General features: G+C 47.1%; 9 protein-coding genes across 20 annotated transcripts in view; 4 read left to right on the plus strand and 5 right to left on the minus strand.

Annotated features, from left to right (window-relative positions):
* Window positions 1–4604, plus strand: part of sick (sickie) — a 207843-nt gene extending 203239 nt beyond the window's left edge. For all 11 annotated transcript variants that reach the window (XM_033380907.1, XM_033380909.1, XM_033380904.1 and 8 more), the window contains 4 exons: window positions 829–2687; window positions 2759–3014; window positions 3077–3556; window positions 3617–4604. In XM_033380907.1, the coding sequence (XP_033236798.1) occupies window positions 829–2687; window positions 2759–3014; window positions 3077–3556; window positions 3617–3736 (2715 nt within the window). In that variant the 3' untranslated portion in view covers window positions 3737–4604. The remainder of the gene's footprint in view (window positions 1–828; window positions 2688–2758; window positions 3015–3076; window positions 3557–3616) is intronic.
* Window positions 4605–8550: 3946 nt separating this feature from the next.
* Window positions 8551–9826, plus strand: COX4 (Cytochrome c oxidase subunit 4). 2 transcript variants are annotated; one of them, XM_015181238.2, is made up of 3 exons: window positions 8551–8686; window positions 9093–9517; window positions 9572–9826. In XM_015181238.2, the coding sequence occupies exons 2-3, from the start codon at window positions 9106–9108 to the stop codon at window positions 9706–9708; spliced, it is 549 nt and encodes a 182-aa protein (XP_015036724.1). In that variant the 5' UTR covers window positions 8551–8686; window positions 9093–9105; the 3' UTR covers window positions 9709–9826. The 2 variants fall into 2 exon arrangements, with proteins under 2 accessions (XP_015036724.1, XP_015036723.1); XM_015181237.2 differs by having other exon boundaries at window positions 8673–8729; window positions 9572–9822.
* A 390-nt stretch (window positions 9827–10216) lies between these two features.
* Window positions 10217–11281, minus strand: LOC6902622 (uncharacterized). Its single transcript, XM_002133112.3, has 4 exons — window positions 11068–11281; window positions 10843–11007; window positions 10537–10780; window positions 10217–10481 (listed from the first exon to the last, which is right to left on the minus strand). The coding sequence occupies exons 1-3, from the start codon at window positions 11232–11234 to the stop codon at window positions 10645–10647; spliced, it is 468 nt and encodes a 155-aa protein (XP_002133148.3). The 5' UTR covers window positions 11235–11281; the 3' UTR covers window positions 10217–10481; window positions 10537–10644.
* Window positions 11282–11502: 221 nt separating this feature from the next.
* LOC26533038 (uncharacterized) lies at window positions 11503–11967 on the minus strand. Its single transcript, XM_015181236.2, has 2 exons — window positions 11815–11967; window positions 11503–11752 (listed from the first exon to the last, which is right to left on the minus strand). The coding sequence occupies exons 1-2, from the start codon at window positions 11836–11838 to the stop codon at window positions 11594–11596; spliced, it is 183 nt and encodes a 60-aa protein (XP_015036722.2). The 5' UTR covers window positions 11839–11967; the 3' UTR covers window positions 11503–11593.
* Window positions 11968–12190: 223 nt separating this feature from the next.
* On the minus strand, window positions 12191–12734 carry LOC26531961 (uncharacterized). The gene is made up of 2 exons (XM_015181235.2): window positions 12659–12734; window positions 12191–12591 (listed from the first exon to the last, which is right to left on the minus strand). Exons 1-2 carry the CDS (start codon window positions 12680–12682, stop codon window positions 12292–12294), a joined length of 324 nt encoding a protein of 107 aa, XP_015036721.2. The 5' UTR covers window positions 12683–12734; the 3' UTR covers window positions 12191–12291.
* Window positions 12735–13309: 575 nt separating this feature from the next.
* LOC117183996 (trichohyalin-like) lies at window positions 13310–14502 on the minus strand. The gene is made up of 3 exons (XM_033379815.1): window positions 14394–14502; window positions 13579–14334; window positions 13310–13548 (listed from the first exon to the last, which is right to left on the minus strand). The coding sequence occupies exons 2-3, from the start codon at window positions 14223–14225 to the stop codon at window positions 13458–13460; spliced, it is 738 nt and encodes a 245-aa protein (XP_033235706.1). The 5' UTR covers window positions 14226–14334; window positions 14394–14502; the 3' UTR covers window positions 13310–13457.
* Window positions 14503–14775: 273 nt separating this feature from the next.
* LOC4816717 (extensin) lies at window positions 14776–16035 on the plus strand. The gene is made up of 2 exons (XM_001356081.4): window positions 14776–14936; window positions 15004–16035. Exons 1-2 carry the CDS (start codon window positions 14907–14909, stop codon window positions 15931–15933), a joined length of 960 nt encoding a protein of 319 aa, XP_001356117.3. The 5' UTR covers window positions 14776–14906; the 3' UTR covers window positions 15934–16035.
* A 122-nt stretch (window positions 16036–16157) lies between these two features.
* LOC6902619 (uncharacterized) lies at window positions 16158–17335 on the plus strand. Its single transcript, XM_002133109.3, has 5 exons — window positions 16158–16292; window positions 16353–16523; window positions 16588–16695; window positions 16759–17001; window positions 17069–17335. The coding sequence occupies exons 1-5, from the start codon at window positions 16251–16253 to the stop codon at window positions 17264–17266; spliced, it is 762 nt and encodes a 253-aa protein (XP_002133145.2). The 5' UTR covers window positions 16158–16250; the 3' UTR covers window positions 17267–17335.
* A 942-nt stretch (window positions 17336–18277) lies between these two features.
* Window positions 18278–19195, minus strand: OS9 (Olfactory-specific 9). The gene is made up of 2 exons (XM_001356080.4): window positions 19057–19195; window positions 18278–18986 (listed from the first exon to the last, which is right to left on the minus strand). The coding sequence occupies exons 1-2, from the start codon at window positions 19096–19098 to the stop codon at window positions 18441–18443; spliced, it is 588 nt and encodes a 195-aa protein (XP_001356116.2). The 5' UTR covers window positions 19099–19195; the 3' UTR covers window positions 18278–18440.
* Between the last annotated feature and the right edge of the window lie 33 nt (window positions 19196–19228).

Below are 19228 nucleotides of genomic sequence, written 5' to 3' on the forward strand. Positions count from 1 at the left end.
GAGTAGCCATAACACTCTCTGCTCTGCCAGTCACGTTGCATCATAAAAAATACCCAGAGATGGCAGAATAGTTGAACAACAGCTCTGCTGGGGCTCTGGCAATAGCCAAAGGGTTGACACAGGTTCTAAGGCATAAATATGCTCGAGGTAAGCACACACTGGGGAAACAGACCACACTAGAATGTGGTTTTCAAATGTATCTTGGGATTTTTTACAAGCTGGAGAGATTGCTCTGGGAATTCAGGGAAGGAATAGATACGAGATCTGGAAAAGAACATGATTTGCTCCTCTTATTTGAAGATGTAAGCCTCAAAAGGGATGATCAAGGCATAGAAGACATAACTTCTGATTAGGAAATCGATTAATCCTTTACTATATACCGAATAATTCCACATCTGAGACTCTGATTCCTTAGATACTCGTATATTCACACATTTACTGAGGTTTCCCTGATTTTCGCTCAGTGTACGAGGGTCGAATCATTTCAAAAGTTTTTCAAGCCCGGCTTAGACCCTTTTGCACTCGTCTGTTGTCCATGACTCATGTGCGACGATTGTGGAGGTGAGTTGCAAGTGGCAAGTGCAGCGTCTTGCATACAAAGCAGGCAACCGAACAGCACAGCAGAGAACTCTATGGAGAACTCTCTTTATAAATGCAAGACACGGAGGAGATATGCTCATAAAGAAGGGGTCTTATGAGAGGGGTTGGGGTATCGTATGGGAGAGTCACAATTGCGATGAAAAATTATAACGTCAGCCCCCAAAGCAAGGCACCGAGGACCGCTATACTAACCTCTCGTTTACTTCTGCTCCTCTCCTCCCGTTGCAGGCCCATGTGGTGACGGCGTTTGAACAGTCGCTGACCAACATGACCAATCGCCTGCAGCAGCTGACGGCGACGTCGGAGCGCAAGGACGGAGAGCTGACGGACATGCGGCAGACCATCGAGCTGCTGAGGAAGCAGTCCATCCAGGCGGGCCTCACCACCGCGCATATGCAGAGCATGGGACAGAATCAGAATCACCAGCTGCAGTCGCAGCCCGGGGACCAGAAGCCACCGCCAGGACCGGGGGGCAGCAGGTCCGCCAGCAATGTCAATGGCAACGGCACTGGCAATGGCAACGGAAACGGCATACCCATCGGATTGGGAATGGTGCGGCAGCACAGCACGGACTCGATGTGCTCCTTGAATTCCATTAGCTCGGGATGCTCGGCGGCGCAGGACAAGAACAAGGCCAACAAGAAGAAGGGGTGGCTGCGCAGCAGCTTCACCAAGGCCTTCTCGCGGAACGCCAAGATCTCGAAGACCAGTCGCCATGTGGGACACCACCACCACCACAATCATCACGGACAGGAGCACAGCTCCGGGAAGACACCGCTCCCGAATGGTCATGGCGAGCCGCTGGGTCTGGCGGCCCTGGCCACCCAACCGGCGCCTCCTTTGCCTAACAGCAAGCAGGGCAGTCCCGCCAAGACCCTGACGCTGATCGACAACGCCAAGCCCATCGATGCCATCGACCAGGAGGACCAGCAGGTGGTGGAGGACCTCAAGAAGCAGCTGCGCGAGAAGGATCTCGTCCTCACCGACATTCGGCTGGAGGCCCTGAGCTCCGCCTCGCAGCTGGAGAGCCTCAAGGACATGATGAACAAGATGCGGTCCGAGATGATGTCCCTCAAGCAGAACAACGAGCGTCTGCAGAAACTGGTGACCACCCGCTCCCTGGCCGGCTCCGAGGTGAGCCTCGGACAGGCGATCAGCCCCAACGGATCGGTGGCCGGCAGCTCTGAGGTCTCGCGCCGCTACTCGCTGGCCGACGGCAGTGCGCGACCGCCCATGGAGCTGCCACCACGCCTCAGCGAGGAGTTGGAGGAGGAGTGCATGCCCCCAGCACCGGCGCCAGAGCCCCCACCACCGCCAGCACCAAACACCGCCGCTGTGGCGCCTCTGAGTCCCAGCACACACATTGATCTGACGCCTCCACCACCGGCCCTGGAGACGGCGCCGCTGGCCAGCCCCGTGCACATGCCCAGCGCCGTCGAGGATCTGCCCGACGTGTGCGACGGCAAGAAGATTGCCATCGCCTGCTACCTGGGACAGCCGGAGTCGTTTGCCAAGTACTGCGAGGAGCTGCAGGAGCTGGATGGCTTCTATGCCAATGGCTCGATCATCGCCAGCCACGAGGCCGACCCCCAGGCGCAGGGCGAGCGCAAGGTGAGCTTTGCAGCCGCCAGCTCCAACGAGTTCATCGTCGCCTGCACCTACATCTCGGGCAAGACGACCTGGCAGAATCTCGACTACATTGTGCGCAAGACCTTTAAGGACTATGTGGCTCGCATCGATCCAGGCACCAATCTGGGCCTGAACACGGACTCCATCACGTCGTACCATCTGGGAGAGGCCAAGCGCGGGCCGGAGATGGGCTTCCCCGAGCTCCTGCCCTGCGGCTACATTGTGGGCAGTGTCCGGACGCTGTATATCTGCCTGCAGGGCGTTGGGAGTCTGGCCTTCGACAGCCTCATTCCACGCAGCATTGTGCACCGCTACATCAGTCTCCTCACGGAGCACAGGCGGCTCATCCTATGCGGTCCCAGCGGCACTGGGAAGTCCTATCTGGCGCGTCGCCTAGCCGAGTTCCTAGTGGCGCGTGCGGGACGGGGAAATCCCTCAGAGGCCATTGCCACGTTCAAGTAAGTCTTCATTTTATATGTAATTTTATAGATGGAAGAAGGAATGGCACTAATCAGCACTTCTCTTGCAGCGTGGACCACAAATCCTCGAAGGATCTGCGGCAGTATCTGGGCCACATTGCCGAGCAGGCGGCCATTGCAAATGGCGCTTCGGAGCTGCCTTCTGTGATCATTCTGGACAACTTGCACCATGCCTCTGCCCTGGGCGATGTCTTCTCCTGCCTGCTGAGCGCCGGGCCGGCCAACAAATTGCCCTGCATTATTGGCACCATGTCGCAGGCCACCTGCAACACGACCAATCTTCAGCTGCACCACAATTTCCGATGGGTACGGCATAACCGAACCAGGCAGCTCCCCTAAACAGAAACTAACTCCAAAACGTTTTCCAGGTCCTTACGGCCAATCATATGGAGCCCGTCAAGGGCTTCCTGGGACGCTTCCTGCGGCGGCGACTGTTCCAGCTGGAGCTGCAGACGCAGCATGCCCAGCCAGAGCTGGCGTCGGTCTTGGCCTGGCTGCCCTCCGTCTGGCAGCACATCAATCGTTTCCTGGAAGTCCACAGCTCCAGTGACGTGACCATTGGCCCGCGTCTGTTCCTCTCCTGCCCGCTGGACTTGAAGGACTCGCAGGTGTGGTTCACCGACATTTGGAACTATCATCTGTCCCCCTATCTGGTTGAGGCTGTGCGCGAGGGAGTGCAGCTCTATGGCCGCCGGGGCGGAGCCTGGAACGATCCTTCTGTCTTCATACGCAACTCGTATCCCTGGCCCTATGGACCCGACTCAGTGCCACCGCTGCGACAGATCAATGCCGAGGATGTGGGCCTAGAAGGCGTCGCATTGACAAACGGGGAGAACCAGGATCCTCTGGTGGGTTTTGCCTTGTAATATCGTACGCTTCAAATACTAATCTTGGACTGTTCTCCACAGCTCAATATGCTGATGCGCCTGCAGGAGGCTGCCAACTACTCGGAGGCGCAGGATCAGGAGTCGGACTGCGCCAGTCTGGACTCCAACGTGACGCCGGACAGCTCTGCGGGCGCCGAGTAAACCTCCGCAGTTGAATCCACTTCGTACATGCCAAAATTTAAAAGGACCCCAACCAGACCCGAACACATCCGCTGTGGGCCCGCTGCACTATCCATCACCCAAATCCGCACAAATGAGATTTCTTGCACTACTTTCGCAGCCGAGTTCTTAAGCAGTTCCAAGAGGTTTCCATTTGCACCAACTCTATTCTATAACTTCTCGGTATTCTCATGATCCATTCCCATATCTAGAGTTAATTGTACTTTTTAGCGCACTTGTTAAAAATGCAAATTGTCCACCTCCAACACCACTCCCAGAACCATTTATAACCACATTCAACTCTAGTAGTTTGGCCCACAGCTGCGCTTCGATGTTCGAGGCATCCCCCTAAAATGAGAGAAGAGAACCTTAACTAACATTAAATGTTAGAAAATTGAGAAATACATCGTTTTTGTACATAGAAAAACCAAAATCCCCTAGTCTTAAGTGACACAACTGTACGGCGGTATTGACTTTTTATACCCTAACGCAAGCCCAAGCCCCGGCAGATCGTATGAGAATAATCGTAAACTAATATTTAAACCTATTGTAAATGTAGCTATAAGTTTTTGCTACTACCAATTTACAAGATGTGTGTACATTTGAAGGAAAAAGCTTTTACTTTAGTTTAATTATTTGCGTAATTATCACTAAATATTGTTACAAACATATTGCATATTTATAAAAAAAAAACATAAAACCCAATGCAGCAAAATACCATTTAAATATTTATTATGCCAAGTCGCGCTTAAAAACAGGAAATATGCGAACATAAATACGTAAAAGTCCCCCTGATCCCTGGACAAATAGCTAAATGAAAAACCGAACCACAAGTCCCCAAAACAGAAGAGAAAACCCCCAAAGTACTATCCATGCTAACAGTAAAACTATACGATACAATACAACAATTAATGTGTCTCTGTCTAATTTAAATGTGTGCATTTATGAGATATGACATCAAATCAAAATAAAATATAATATAATATAAACCAAATTGTCTTTGCTTGGGATCTATGACGGGAAAACGGCAATATCCTTATTGTATTTGCTCCCAAACGATCGGGGATAAGTATAAGTATGGATTAGTCGAAATATATAGTGGAAAATATACTTTGTCCTCAAATCGATAAGGACTCTATCAGGTAGAGGATTTTCTTCCGATTACAGGAAGCCGTCACATGCCCCGATCGGACTACAAGTAACCGAGAAATCTAAACATGTAAGGCTGAAGATGCTGGAGTCCTTATCCAAGGATCAACAAAAATTTTCCAATCACAAAATGCTGACGCTCGACTCGATCGGGCCACAAATAACAGAGAAAACCAGATATATGTGACTGGAGAAAATATCCTTGATCCTTGGTCCTTAATAAGTACTCCATCAGATCAAGGATTTTTTTTTTTGCACGTCCAGATCGACCCAAAAATAGCGCAGTACATACAACTGGCTTGTATTTTCTTATAATTGAGAATGTAGTTCAAGAAATTGCCGATAGGAGCGCCACTGTACAATAAAAAAAAAGGCGACCTTCTGCTGATTTTTGTTCGCCTGATATCCCAGATCAGAAATTTCTCGTTTTCTGCCTTTTGAGCATCCGAAAATTTAAGTTGTCGTTGTCCCAAATGTTGTTGTTGTTGTTGTCAATTTCTCTACAACAAATTTTTTTTGTTGTACAACTTCTCACTTCTCAGCTTGGAACTGCTCTAATGGCAGAAAACGAGCAATTTAAAATCTTGGATACCAGGCGAACAGAAATCAGCAGAAGATCGCTGGTTTTTGTGATCCCCCAAAAGTATGCAATGCAACATTTTGCATTTGATTCAGCTGCTTTCTCCTGATTTCTGTTCGCCTGATAGCCCAGATCTGAAAATCGAAAATTTTCGTTTTCGATCGCCACCAAAATGAGGGTGGTTGTTGTAGGAACAGGAGGTTGTTTTTGTAATTTGCTTTTTATAGGTAACTCCGCCATTTCTTGCCCGATCAGGGCCTGCGACGGCTTCCTGTAATCGGAAGAAAATCCTTCATCTGGTGGAGTACTTATTAAGGACCAAGGATCAAGGATATTTTCTCCAGTCACATATATCTTGTTTTCTCTGTTCTTTTTGGCCCGATCGGGTTGTGCGACATGAAAAATGTTGTTGATCCTTGGATGCTCCTTGGCCATACATATTTAAATTTCTCGGTTCTTTTTAGTCCGATCAGGGCGACGGCTTCTTATAATCGTTGGAAAATCCTTTCTCTGATGGACCAAGGAACAAGGACATTTTTCTCCAGTATTAGTTATCTTGCTTTCTTCGTTCTTGTGAGCCGATATAGTGCGACGGCTTTCTGAGATCAGGAAAATCCCAGTATACATACGTATACTGGGATTTTCCCAGTATATTATTATTATAATATATTATTATAATTTTGTAGTGAAACCTTATCAAGGATTTTTTTTCAGCCTTTCTTATTTAGTTTTCTCCGCTATTTCAGATCAGAAAAAAGTCTTGGATTCGATGGTGTCTCTATCAAAGATCAGGATATTTTCCCCAGTCTTACATACTTACTTTTCTCCGCCATTTCTTAAATGACCTGGGCGCCCCACATCTGCTCGTGATCGCGAGAATACCCCCCAAACGTTTGGCATTAAGGACAATAAGGATATTGCCTTTCCACCGTTATAAATCGCTATAGCTCCGCCATTTCTTGTAAGATATAGGGGGGCCATGCCTTCTCGTAATCGCGAGATTAATAAGAAGTATTAAGCATTTCTGTATATTATTTTAATTTAATTATATATGTAGTTAAAACTGCCATTAGGTTGTCCAATAGTTGGAAAACAATCAAAGCAGCTGGAGTTAATATAAGTGCAGGCAGTCCTGTTCAAGCTTCTGTTCGCGTTACGTAATCAATCTACTTGTTAAGCTAAAATTAAGCATAATTCACTTTAAAAGGTGGAAAAGACTACAGTTGTGTTCAGACTTTCCCCGTGTCGACGTGATCATCACACTCAGAGTTGTGTGGATTGCAACGACTGATGGTGCTATAGGATTAATTTCTGGTAAGGAGGTGGTCTCCTCATCATTGGGATCATTTGGCTGTCGCAGCGGCTCTTTATTCGGGTCACACCCTCTGTGGGGAATGTCTAGAAATTATGGCGACAGCCAAGGCGCCAGCAATTCAGACACGACTGAGTTCTTAGGACCTACCGGCATCAGCCTCTGTGGTTCGATTCGGGGAATGGTTTATCCTACCTTCGACAAGGGGTAGATGAAGTTTTGGGGCTGTATCATCCCACTGCATTCCTGGATTGCTCCTGTAATGTAAAAAGTACTATGATCTGTCTTCTTGGAACTGTGCTAGAGCTTTTAAATTACTTGCAGGTTGTCCCATGTATATCTCAGTGCTAGGACTCCATCGGGATCCCGTGGTACGATCATATAGAGTATGTATGTCTCTTTAAAAGACACATTTCCTGCAAAAGGTCAAGTCCGAACCAATTCGATCCGGAACGCTTCTCGCCGAGGTAACGTCAGCAGCACCATCCAATAACGTATTTTTCCTTTGATGCTGATCCTAGTGGCTGCATTGGCCCTGGAGCATTGGAGATTAAAATAACACTCCTTCATATCCTGAAGAGCATTCAGATGGAACTGTGCGAGAGGACGCTGCCGGAGATGGTGTTCAATCCAAAGCATTCATCCTAACTGCAAAATAAGGAACATAAATAGCTACGTTTTATGAAGGATACGATTTAAAGTGAATATACAATTTGATATATGTAGTAACTTTTCTGTTGTTGTTTGTACTATAAACTTCTCGCAAGATCAGTTCATAAATATGCACACAAAGTCGACAGTTTAGTGTACCCAATAGCTGAGGCCATGAGTAGAGTCTATTAAAAGGTGTTTTCCAGAAGCTAATTAAAAGATTCAGTCAACTTAAACTATAATAATATAACCTCTAAACAACAATAATAATATATACAATATACCATAATAAATAATACAAAATAGCTAAACTTTACGGAAAAGAGCTGGTGAGGTAACACTGATTGGAACTGGTTTCAAATATCGCGCACAATTAAAATGCTTTACAGCACTAGTCTCGTATCCAGTCGATAGTATCGATAGACAAGATCCAATAACAGCAAGTTTTTAAAAAAAGCAAGTCAATTAGAAAATAGGTTCATGAATTGAATTGGTTAAAATTATGTGGGCAGAACTAAAGGTTTTAGTTAGCCAGAATTATTCAACGGAATATCAAAATCCAGATGTATGTAAAATATAACTTGAATTCGTTAGTATATTTACAGTATATTTTGAAAATGAGACCGTATATTTCTGTACTTATTTGAATCGGGTAAGGATCTATTTTACCCGGCTGACAACAATGAGTCCCGACAACACTATTTTTCATACTCTAGAGAAAATTATATAGTAGAATTGAGAAAATGTTTGTCATCCCAGGCTCCGTAGGTTACAAGATACTAATCATATGCATGCATATGTCTAAAACATATAAATTCGGAAAAATTTCTTTATTAATTATGGTTTAAAAACAGTTCGAAAATCTTCATATTAGATTAACGAAATATGGTATACAAAGGCATATTCTCGCATCATGCCTTCAAATACCAGCAACATTGCGACTGTTTTTCTTTTTTCTGTTGAATTATTTTGCCTAAGCCTAAGTTTAAGCTAAAATACAATAAAAGCAAGGACTAATAAATAGCCAATCTTTATGTAAAGTTATTCATCAATGGTATAAAATTATGTGGGCAGAACTAAAGGTTTTAGTGAGCTAGATTTATTCAACGGAATATCAGAATCGAGGAATATGTAAAATAGAACTTGAATTCGTCAGTATATTTTCGGTATATTTTTAAGATGAGAGCGTCGGACGGTATATTTTCACGATAAAGGTCACACTGCTTGAAGGAGTAGTTAGGTAAATGAAAAAAATTGTTTAAATCCAAAATTGTGAAAAACCAGTGAGCACAAGAACTACTATAATAAGAAAAACACACAGCCTGCTGCATGCTCCAGCTGAACAACACCATTGACAGCTTGTTGTGGCCAGTGCGACGGAAAATAGTCAAGCCGATGCTGGCCGATTACACAACACCTGGCGCAGCGTGAAAAATGGGAGAATTATGCGAAGAAGCCCGAACTAACAGCACAAACTGTGGCTAAACAGAAGGCTGGGGTGCCGCGGGAACGCCTTGATGGTCATGCGACTATGCAAATACAGTGATTTATATATCACGTAGTACATTAAGTGTTACATAACCTAGTGCCTCGGTGCATGCATCATGAACTCACCCACTCTCTCTGTGTCTGTCTTCCAATTGCAGCAACTGCGATAGAATGGCTCTCAGACTAATCAACCACGCTATGCTCCGCCAGCTGGCCGCTCAGTTGCCCCGCAACGCCCAGGTCGGCAGCGTTGCCTCCGTCCACACCCTGGACAAGATCGGCAAGCGCGAGGTTGTCGGCTACGGCTGGAACGGCACCGCATGCTACGCCGACCGTGTGGACTACCCCATGCCGGCTGTGCGCTTCCGCGAGCCCAACAACGAGATCAACGCCCTGCGCGCCAAGGAGCAGGGTGACTGGAAGAAGCTGAGCCCCCAGGAAATCAAGGCCCTGTACCGCGCCAGTTTCTGCCAGACCATTGCTGAGGTCCAAGCCGGCACTGGCGAGTGGAAGCAGCACTTGGGCGTTAGCCTGCTCTTCTGCGCCGGAGCCATCTGGATTGCCATCCTGATGAATCTGTTCGGTGAGCCATCGCATGTCCTGAAATGATAAAAAAGATTCAAACATTTGCTTTTAGTCTACGACGAGCTGCCAGTTACCTTCGACGAGGAGCACCAGAAGGCACAGCTGAAGCGTATCATTGATCTGGAGATGAACCCCGTGACTGGTCTGACCTCCAAGTGGGACTACGAGACCAAGCAGTGGAAGAACTAAGTCCGCAATTCCAGATAGCCCCCTGTGTGTGACAGTAATTAAGCAGACTTCGATGTTTATTAAGTGGAACCCAAGATAGTTACAATTAAAGTTGTGGCCGCTGCTGGCTAAACTGAAATTCGAGAAGCTGGTCCTGATTAGGAGCCCGTCAGTCCTTGTAATGTTCATACGTTTCATCGTTGCAAATCGTATGCAGCAAAACAAGATGCTGCTTCGCATAAGCCTTGAATTCTTCCACCGCGGGTGCGGGTAGAATTGCGCCTGCAGGGTTTAACTTATTCCGGAACCCACTCCAACACAGCTGCGCGATATTGGGGTAAAATTCCTTTATATGCTGTACCAAACGCTTTGGGCCGAACTTTTCCAGTTCTTCAGCGGTAAACACATCCGCATCGGAAGTAGCTTTACAGGCAACGCCGAGCATCATGAAGGCATACAGCAGCCAGGATATAGTAGACATCTTTCAGTAGCTGTGGACAGTCGCACAATACTAAAATGAAGCACCACCTTTACGATTTGTCAGCTTGCATTTAAGCGTTTAATTGGGATTAGTTAATGTGTTTATATTTATCGCATGCTTCAGCTAATTTCTTTGATATTGCAGAGAGCCTCCGCAGCAGACTTTCCCTGTGTATAAGCATCATTGTGTCCGTGTCGCTGCAAGTCTCGGCCAAGGATGGATAGTTGTCCAGCAGCCATTGCCTCTGCACTTTTAGGTCTCCCTTGGGCAGTACTTCGGCCAAAGCCCCAGAAATGGCCACCACTAAAAGAAACTGTCAGCAAAAGTTAGGATTGCGAACACCCACAGCTGAGCAGAAAAACACTCACCACCTTGACCAAACTATTCATTTTAAATACGAGTAGCTTCTGTTTTCAAGCAACTATTTATGGGTTACAGAACTTGAAATTTGGCATGCATTTTGCATTTCAGATCAATCAGTGACGCCTGCGCCGGTGATGTTTTGACCTTCGGATTGGGATTTGTCGCACTTCTAGAATATTCTTTGCCATACCATCGATCGTGGAAAGAATCTCCTTAGTTTTCTCTGGGCCCGGCATCGGCGCTGTTTCACTGCCAGTCAAAAAGCATGATGATTACATTTATTGGGGAATTTAAATGAATTTTTTACTTACAGATCCGATTTCCACTCGTGAACCTTTAGAAGCCTGGCCTTGGTCTCCATTTCTTGCAGTTGCTTTAGCTTTTCCTGATCAGTCAAGGGCCCCTTCGTCGTTCCATGTGTATGGTCATGGGGCGGAGTAGTCTTGGGCAAGTCGGGCCTAGTATCCATTTTATAACTGAAAGGCACAGAAATGATTTTAAGGTCCGACTTCAATGCAGCCCAAAGTACTACTCACTGAGAGTACCAATCGTAGCCCTTATACGGGGGTCTATGCATGTTGTGTTTGCGCCTGTGATGTGGTCTATCGTTGGGCGAATGAATCAGATAATTGGTTTCCTGTGCATAGGCATCGCCACAGCACGCATAGATGTGGATGCAGAATAGGAAGACCAAAAACATCATGATATGGCTTAGTCCACTCCGATGTAAGCCATCACTGGTTGCGATCTTTCATACATTTCCTGGGGTGAAACATTTTGGATTAGTTATCAAATAAGTGAAACTAATTTGATTATATTTCCTAATAGTCTAAGACCTTAGGTTAGCGACATGGTGGTATGAAATCTACTACCACCACTCGAGTATACTTGTAATCTACTAAATTCTAGGAAGAAGTATCTAGAGTATTAAGCAATCTGAAAGTAGGCAAGCTTTCCGCTCTCCAAGTGTCCATTATTTTCAAGGGTCGCAAAAATTTATTTATTGGATAGATAGCAAATGATCTTATTCTATAGATCGATTGTAGATCCAACCTTCTCTAACTATCCTTGACTATTGGGGCGATTATTTTCTTGATGAGCCCTCATACGTGGCTTCAAATGACTCCAGGCCGCCTCTCTTTTGATATTGTGGAAGCCATCGTGGGCGCGTACGTGGCGCACCTTTGCCAGGGCCGTCTGTAGGCCCAATAACAGAGCAATCTGTTGGTGGAATTGGAGGCTTCTTAGGAGTTCTACAATTCTGTAGAAACCAGGACGCTTACCCAACAAAAGAAACACAACCGCATGATGGTCCCAAACAGTCTTAGTCATCACTGCACCCGATCTTCCACACATTTGGCATTGGGGCGTAACATTTGGCATTAGTGTGGGAATACCCATGCATTTGTCCATTCGTTGCGGAACAAATTCAACTAATTTAAATAATATATTGCTTACAAGTTGCTCTCCTTCGGGGAGCTCTCTCTAGCTAGACTTTCAAATAGCGATCCACCGGATTCCGGTAGAGGGAAATGGTTTTAGAATATGCTACTACTTTTACTAGCTGTGGTAGTAATGTATTCAAGACAAGCACCTATTAAGCAATCGGAAAGGGCAAATTAAACTATTAATTAATCATAGGCAGACAGATGAGCAAGGTTTCTGCTTCCCATTGTATTCAAAGGCGCTTTCAATGCATTTATTGGATAGTAAATGATCTTGATCTACAGATAGCATGCAGATCGGACCTTCTCTAACTATTATGCAGCAGCAGTAGTAGTATCAGCAGCAGCAGGAGTAACAGCCCCAGAAGCAGCAGTACTATCTTTATTGATTTTACTAAAAGGAAGAGTATATCCGTGCTTTTCCATTTGGTAGTGCCACCTTTTCCACAATTTCGCTATTCCTTCTTTCCGTTCTTTAGCCATTTTGTCGCTGTCAGCATCGGCCAAGTTGGAGCTAAACTTCCCTGATCCGCCTCCTTTATCGCCTCCTTTTTCGCCAGTCCTTTTGTTGGCACCTTTGTCTGCCTGTACGCCCAGGAACAGGAAGAACGTAATCTATATGGGAATTGGAGGGTTTTTTAGAAACCTTGGGATTTTCCAAGGCAGTAAGAGGGTGGCGTACCAAATAAAATAGGCACAAACGCATGATGTTCCCAATAACAACCGTTTTCGAGTGACAATTGAACCGTATTTCACATTTATTTCGTCTACGTTTCCAATCAATTTAATTTGTCATGCCGCTACCCCACCAACACACCCCCAGGTGTTTCTGATTCGATCACTGATGCAGAATGGTTACTTAGCTTGTGGCTTATTCCACGCCGATGTTGAATATCAATGGATTACATTTCTTATAATTATACAGATACCCGCGGACCTTCTCTATCATTGGCTAATTCTTTTCCTCGTGGCCAAGTATATCCTTCCTCTCTTACCCAACAAATAAACACATAAACAAATGAAATCGTATGCTGTTCCCAACGACAGTTGTCTACGAGTGAAAAACAACCACAGTTCACTTCATTTCGGATACGATACGAGTCTGTCTAATTTAATTTGTCATGCCACCGCACCCGAGCGCTGAGTAACCTTTAAACTTCTCGCCGCCGCATTCCGGGTGTCCGTTCACTGAAGAATATCGTTGTCTGTGGTGAAGCGATCGTTCCAGTGCGACCAGTACTTTTCCGTTTTCAAGCTGTCGAAGCCATCGTGCGCCTTCACGTGACGGGAGCCGGGCTTGTGGGAGGGCCCCGGACTCACATACGGATCCCCGCCATTATTATACTCCGGTAAGTAGGTCATCAGATCCATTAAGCCAGTGGTGGTGGGGGGTACAGTGGGTGGACTGGGATTCGTCCCTGGAGTGTTCGGATCGTGCGCACCGATTGTGGTCGGCGGCGTAGACTCCGTAGACTGCGTCACTACCTCCTCGTCCATTCCTGCCTCGTCATCTGTTGCATCGTCTGTTCCGGTCTCTTCCTCTGCCGCCGAAGGTCCCTCTCCCGCCGGCGCCTCTACTTCAAATTCATCTCCCGCCGGCGCCTCTTCTTCAAATTCATCTCCCGCCGGCGCCTCTTCTTCAAATTCATCTCCCGCTGCCGCCTCTGCTGTAGCTGCATCTCCGGTAGGCGCCTCTGCTGTAGCTTCATCTCCAGCAGGCGCCTCTGCTGCAGCTGCACCTCCTGCAGGCGCTTCTGCTGCAGGCGCATCTCCAGCAGGCGCCTCTGCTGCAGGCGCATCTCCGGCAGGCGCCTCTGCTGCAGCCGCATCTCCAGCAGGCGCCTCTGCTGCAGCCGCATCTCCCGCAGGCGCTTCTGCTGTTGCTGCATCTCCAGCAGGCGCCCCTGCTGCAGCCGCATCTCCCGCAGGCGCTTCTGTTGTAGCTGCATCTCCGTCAGGCGCCTCTGCTGCAGGCGCATCTCCGGCAGGCGCTTCTGCTGTAGCTGCATCACCCGCAGGCGCCTCTGCTGTAGCTGCATCTCCCGCAGGCGCCTCTGCTGCAGCCGCATCTCCAGCAGGCGCCTCTGCTGCAGCCGCATCTCCAGCAGGCGCCTCTGCTGCAGCCACATCTCCCGCAGGCGCTTCTGCTGCAGCCGCATCTCCGGCAGGCGCTTCTGCTGCAGCAGCATCTCCGGCAGGCGCTTCTGCTGCAGCAGCATCTCCTGCAGGCGCTTCTGCTGCAGCTGCATCTCCCGCAGGCTCCTCTGCTGCAGGCACAACTTCCTTTGGTGGCTCGTTTTGTGGTTCTTGTGCTGTAACCGCCGCCAAGTGGACCAGCAACAGCAAAAGTATTCCCATCTGCAAAGATACCATCCATTACGAGTCCGCAGGTCCTAAAAAGGTCACCCCCTTCTTACCGTTTTGCGTATCGTCATGTCAACGTCAGGCGTTGCATATGTGTCATTCGATGGAACAAGCCGCAAGCCGCTGGGCAAAGCCACCTTTATAGGTGGGGGCGCAGGCCAGTCCAGACGCAGGTTTAATTGATTACCAAAACTCATGGGTGCCCTATCGCTCCGTTTGAAATTGATTAAAAGCTTCGTTCTGCTCTGCATTTTAACGACCGGCGCGAATGCCGAACGCAGGCGAGGGAATCGCCCCAAAGACGCTCACAAGACGCGTGCAACACCTGATGGATTTCTGCCTGTGGCCGGGTTTTCCTACTCGACTGTCTGTTTGTCTGTCGCTTCCATTCCATTCGAATCCGATTCTGAGTGTGAGTGTGAATGAGTAAGTGAGGCGTTGATTACTGCTCGTACTACTCGCATTGATTCGCCTGCAATTTCCATAAACGTGGGAGATGCTGGGGCTATAAAAGCCACAAGCCGCGGCGATTTCACCAAACAGTACAGATTGAGAACCATCCCGAGATGTTCATTAAGCTCTTGCTACTCAGCCAGGTAAGTCGATTTGAGCTTGTACTTCTGGCCAGAACATTCCACTGACTGCTTCCCTCTCTTCTTGTAGCTTCTGGCCCTCTGCCTCTGTGCGCAGTTGAGTCTCGACGAAGGCAAAGCGGCCGTCGATGCCTCAGTCTACAGCGATGAGGAGACATTGGACGATGTTCATCCTTCCCCCCACCAGTACGACCCCCACCACAAGGTTCCACATCACGGGCCAAAGGTGGAGACTCCTACCCCGGTGCCCGAAACGACCACAGTGCAGCCGCAGCTTGTGCCGGAGAACGATGGCACTGCCGCTCCGGAGGAGGGACTGCAGCAAATAGACGATGGAATCGGCCAACAGAATGATGGCTCTGCAGTTCCGGTATCCACAACGACGCCCGAACCAGAGCCAGAGACAACCACTCCTATAACAACAACGACAACAACAACGCCCAAGCCGAAGAAACATGACTCCCATCCGCATCCACAGCCGTACCCTCTTCCTCATCCGTTCCCTTATCCTCATCCCCACTCGCATCCGTATCCCCCCCATCCGTATCCTGGGCTGGTGTTCGGACCAAAGCCAGTGCCCGGCTCGGAGGAGTCGTCTCCTGCTCCCAAGGAAACCAAAGAAACCAGCAATGAATCACCAGAGCCAACTGCCTATCCTTCTTATCCATCGTATCCGCCCTTCCGGCCACCGTACTCCCCCTTTCCAGCCCCAACTTTCCATCGCCCTGGACCTTATCCGAGCTTCCCGGGATTCGGACCCGCTCCGGGCTATGGATTCCGTCACGAACACCATCCCAAGGAAGGCAAGGATGACTCCTCCGATGAAGAGCCGATGGAAAAGGGCAAGGGAAACGAGAAGTCCGATGAGGTAGAGGATGTGGCACTTAGGCCCCCGGGGTATGGCTATCCACAGCTTTACATCGTGCCACGTCGTCCCGTGGTTTACTCCAGTCCGGGCCGTGGCTATGGCTCCCCCTACGGCGGATACGGACGCTACTAAAGCACCGCAAAGCACCTCCTGCCCATCTCTTGGCTGTACAAATTTAAACACTCAGATCTTAAATATATATACTCGTAATTACGTATTTTGTACGCTCTATAAGTATTGAATTTATTGATTTCCCTGTCGTTCGGTCGATCGTCTATGGCTTTTCCCCGTTCTGATAACCCCGAGGCGTTGGTTCTCTCACCTTGCGGTTTTCCAGTCAAACGGGTTGTGGAGGGGCATCGTCGTCAGACTTAATTGCCATTGCATTCCGCATCGGGCACTCACAGTTCCATCGACTATCGCCGGAAAGAGACGTGCAGCTCTCGGAAATGTTGCTCCCTTGCGTGCTGCTGCTAGTCATTGGCCATGGGGTGAGTGCACAATCAAAATGGAATACCAAAAGTTCTCTACTTAACCTTTTCATCATTTAGCTTTGCCACACTTTGCCTCAGCAGAAGCTACGGGTTATACGCGATACAAGAAATCTACCAACAGATCTGTTCAAGCCAGTTGGAAACGGAGGCGGTAAAAAGTCGATCCCCAATGAAGGACAGAATGGTACTGTCATACTAGAGCCCACAGATGGCGTGGAGTTCCTTGAGGTAAGAGGAAACAAATCTTTCGAGGCATAGCCCTTTCTTAAATCCACTTATTTGCCTTTCTCAGAAAACCGAAGGCGAAGTTGCCGCTGTCTCAGAATCCGAAGAATCTGAAAGTAATCCCCCTTGGCCCAACTATCCACATAACTCTTTCTTTTCCAGTAATTTTCCACCGGTATATTTTTTGAAACTATTCCACTCTACTTTTGCTCTCTAATTCTTAAAATTTTCCTTGCAGCCACCTGTTTTCAATGGAAGAAACGTGATGTTTCCTCCCAATAATATTCGACCCAACCCCAGCCCCAGCTTCAACGGGAATAACTTTCCGACGAGTTCTTTCCCCAACAATCCCAACACCTTTCCCCCATTAAGTGGCACATTTCATAGCTCGGGACTTGATCCACGTTTCGGGGTACCTTATCCATCTGGAACTTCCAGGAATCCCGTATTTTCTGGCGGCTACGGCGGTAGTCCCAATTCTGTATGTATTTTAATGCGATTTTTAGCTTTCTATAGCTTTACTATATAAACTATTTCAACTTTTCCAGATACCTTATCCCTCGGGTGTTAGTTCCATGACGCCCTTCTTTTCTGGCAGCGGCCCCATTGGTAGTTCGTCAAGCAATTTTCAACGCTCCGAGCACTATAGCTACACCTCCGATGGCAATGGACCGCCACAGGTCGAGCACAATGTGTTCGACTCACGGACGCCACGATTTGGTTCTTCGTCCATGAGTCACTTTTAATTCTAGAGTATCCGCTTAAAAATAAATTAAATTTGCCAGTAATTTCAATGCATTTCCGTACGAAACCAATATAGTTTTCCCTTCAATCATTTAGCTGTTATCTCTCAGGTATGTCCAGTCTCCAGATTTCCATCAAGTTTTTGGAAACTTCTGCGATTGAATGCATCAGCGTGTCAATAAATAAATTCCATAGCACTGAAGAATATTCTTTAAATACCATTCATACCGCAGATATTTATCTGCATCTGATCAGATGGTATTGATGTGGCCCCGGATTTTGCGTAGTTATACTTTAGTCCAGGACGCCAGCTTTTATTATAATTAGTCTTTATTTATGAATATTATTTAAGATTAGGTATGATTATAATGGTCGCTGTGCTTTAAGTATATTTAGATTAATACCAATATTTGCGCTCGTAATTTGCGTGTGGCTGAGTGAGACTTTGGCACCGAGTAAAATGGTGTCGATCGTTGAGGCTGTGTTTTCTCTCCTCTATTTGTTCGACGGCCGCTTCTAGTCTCTCTCTCTCTATTACTTGCTCTGTTATCTTTACAGACTCTGTTGCTCGCTGTGGCTTCCCACCAAATCCCACATTGATTCTCTTCTTCGATAAGTGGGCATATCTGGTATTGCCTGACAGACCACGTAGGACGTACTATTATGACCGGTTGTAAGGCGATCATTAGTTTCCTCGAGCTATTTTCATCACCAAGGACGTATTCAGCTAGGAGTTCTGTGAATAAAATATGCATATCTCCTTATAAACTAACATTTTTGTCTCTTATCGTAGAGGTAGGGCGCTCTTTTGGGTATCTGCAGGTATTTATTTTAATGTGATCGCTCTTTCTGTGATCACAATCTTTGCTTACACCTCAAGTAGTCTTTTAAACGGCCTTTTCTTATGAAAATCTATATTGTTAGAAATCGTACCCATGTTCAGCATCAGTGCAAAACATAATAGGGATTCTTACAAGACAACCAAAAAGTACTTTCTGCAATCAGAGCATATATTGAAATACATTCTGCATTAATTTATTCCATTAATTCTTAAAGATAACACAAACAGATATTAAAACTTATTCTGCTTACAGATCGTGCCATGTATTTTGTAGGTATATACAAATTTGAAAAGAATTATGTGTTTCGTTTGTTTCTACCGCTATATAACATTAACTAAAATAGATAATCACTATCGAACAGCATCGATAGCTTATCAATCGTATCCTTTTCGTTTTTGAATTTATCGAACCAATCGAGAAATTCTGTTCTCCTCTGGAGTTTGCTCGGGGACATTCCACTGATGTAGGACTCTACCTGCTCTTCGATTCTCTTAAGTGCAGTGTCGAATCGCTTGAGCAGAGAGCTCTCGAAATCATCGATGCCATGCTCTTGGAGCAGTCGCATGACCATTCGATCCGCCTCCGAATCCAGCTCCGCAGAGTCCTTCAGCTCGAAGATATCCGAGAGATAGTCGAGATCGGTGGCCAAAAGCTCCAGTTGCACCGAGTCATCCATGTCGATCTCCTTTACGAGATCCACAAACTCCCCAAAGGCGTCCAAGATCAGACTCTGAGTGTTCGGTGGCATAAAGAGCTCTGCATCGTCGATCACTCGCTGGAGCAGTCTTGCGGTCTCCAGGAACGAAGTCTCTACCATAGAGACGATCTCGTTGGTCATATAGTACGCCAGCTGAGTGCTGCTCGTAATGGGAGCCCCGCTCTGAAGGAGGCATGCAAGATTAGACACTACACCAAGAGGAATACAGAGAAAGAAATGGTGACATTCTTACCGCAAATTGCAATGCTGCCAGGACTATGATGGGGCGCCACATTCTGATGACTGACGCTTGAGTATGGCTCCAATGCTATGAACAACTCCATTGCGTGGGAGGCGCCTTTTATAAGCCCCACTCGATCTGTGATGCAATCGTCTATTTAAAAGATGAACAAAAAAACACACTA

The sequence above is a fragment of the Drosophila pseudoobscura genome, chromosome 4 (assembly GCF_009870125.1).
Source record: "Drosophila pseudoobscura strain MV-25-SWS-2005 chromosome 4, UCI_Dpse_MV25, whole genome shotgun sequence".
Classification (NCBI taxonomy): domain Eukaryota; kingdom Metazoa; phylum Arthropoda; class Insecta; order Diptera; family Drosophilidae; genus Drosophila; species Drosophila pseudoobscura.

What these genes read in the sequence shown, in the direction of transcription:
- LOC26531961 (XM_015181235.2), bottom strand. Translation starts at nt 12,682, where the DNA reads ATGCGTTTGTGCCTATTTTATTTG. An exon ending in GTTTGTGCCTATTTTATTTG is followed by an intron (nt 12,592 to 12,658) that starts GTACGCCACCCT and finishes ATTCCCATATAG; the next exon opens with ATTACGTTCTTCCTGTTCCT.
- LOC4816717 (XM_001356081.4), top strand. Translation starts at nt 14,907, where the DNA reads ATGTTCATTAAGCTCTTGCTACTCAGCCAG. An exon ending in AGCTCTTGCTACTCAGCCAG is followed by an intron (nt 14,937 to 15,003) that starts GTAAGTCGATTT and finishes CTCTTCTTGTAG; the next exon opens with CTTCTGGCCCTCTGCCTCTG.
- LOC6902622 (XM_002133112.3), bottom strand. Translation starts at nt 11,234, where the DNA reads ATGATGTTTTTGGTCTTCCTATTCTGCATCCACATCTATGCGTGCTGT. An exon ending in GGCTACGATTGGTACTCTCA is followed by an intron (nt 11,008 to 11,067) that starts GTGAGTAGTACT and finishes TGTGCCTTTCAG; the next exon opens with TTATAAAATGGATACTAGGC. An exon ending in CACGAGTGGAAATCGGATCT is followed by an intron (nt 10,781 to 10,842) that starts GTAAGTAAAAAA and finishes TTTGACTGGCAG; the next exon opens with TGAAACAGCGCCGATGCCGG.
- COX4 (XM_015181238.2), top strand. Translation starts at nt 9,106, where the DNA reads ATGGCTCTCAGACTAATCAACCACGCTATGCTCCGCCAGCTGGCCGCT. An exon ending in CATCCTGATGAATCTGTTCG is followed by an intron (nt 9,518 to 9,571) that starts GTGAGCCATCGC and finishes ATTTGCTTTTAG; the next exon opens with TCTACGACGAGCTGCCAGTT.
- LOC117183996 (XM_033379815.1), bottom strand. Translation starts at nt 14,225, where the DNA reads ATGCAGCTGCAGCAGAAGCGCCTGCAGGAGATGCTGCTGCAGCAGAAG. An exon ending in GAGATGAATTTGAAGAAGAG is followed by an intron (nt 13,549 to 13,578) that starts GCGCCGGCGGGA and finishes TTTGAAGTAGAG; the next exon opens with GCGCCGGCGGGAGAGGGACC.
- LOC26533038 (XM_015181236.2), bottom strand. Translation starts at nt 11,838, where the DNA reads ATGCGGTTGTGTTTCTTTTGTTGG. An exon ending in GGTTGTGTTTCTTTTGTTGG is followed by an intron (nt 11,753 to 11,814) that starts GTAAGCGTCCTG and finishes TTCCACCAACAG; the next exon opens with ATTGCTCTGTTATTGGGCCT.
- OS9 (XM_001356080.4), bottom strand. Translation starts at nt 19,098, where the DNA reads ATGTGGCGCCCCATCATAGTCCTGGCAGCATTGCAATTTGCG. An exon ending in TGGCAGCATTGCAATTTGCG is followed by an intron (nt 18,987 to 19,056) that starts GTAAGAATGTCA and finishes TGCCTCCTTCAG; the next exon opens with AGCGGGGCTCCCATTACGAG.
- LOC6902619 (XM_002133109.3), top strand. Translation starts at nt 16,251, where the DNA reads ATGTTGCTCCCTTGCGTGCTGCTGCTAGTCATTGGCCATGGG. An exon ending in TTTCCAGTAATTTTCCACCG is followed by an intron (nt 16,696 to 16,758) that starts GTATATTTTTTG and finishes TTTTCCTTGCAG; the next exon opens with CCACCTGTTTTCAATGGAAG. An exon ending in ACGGCGGTAGTCCCAATTCT is followed by an intron (nt 17,002 to 17,068) that starts GTATGTATTTTA and finishes CAACTTTTCCAG; the next exon opens with ATACCTTATCCCTCGGGTGT.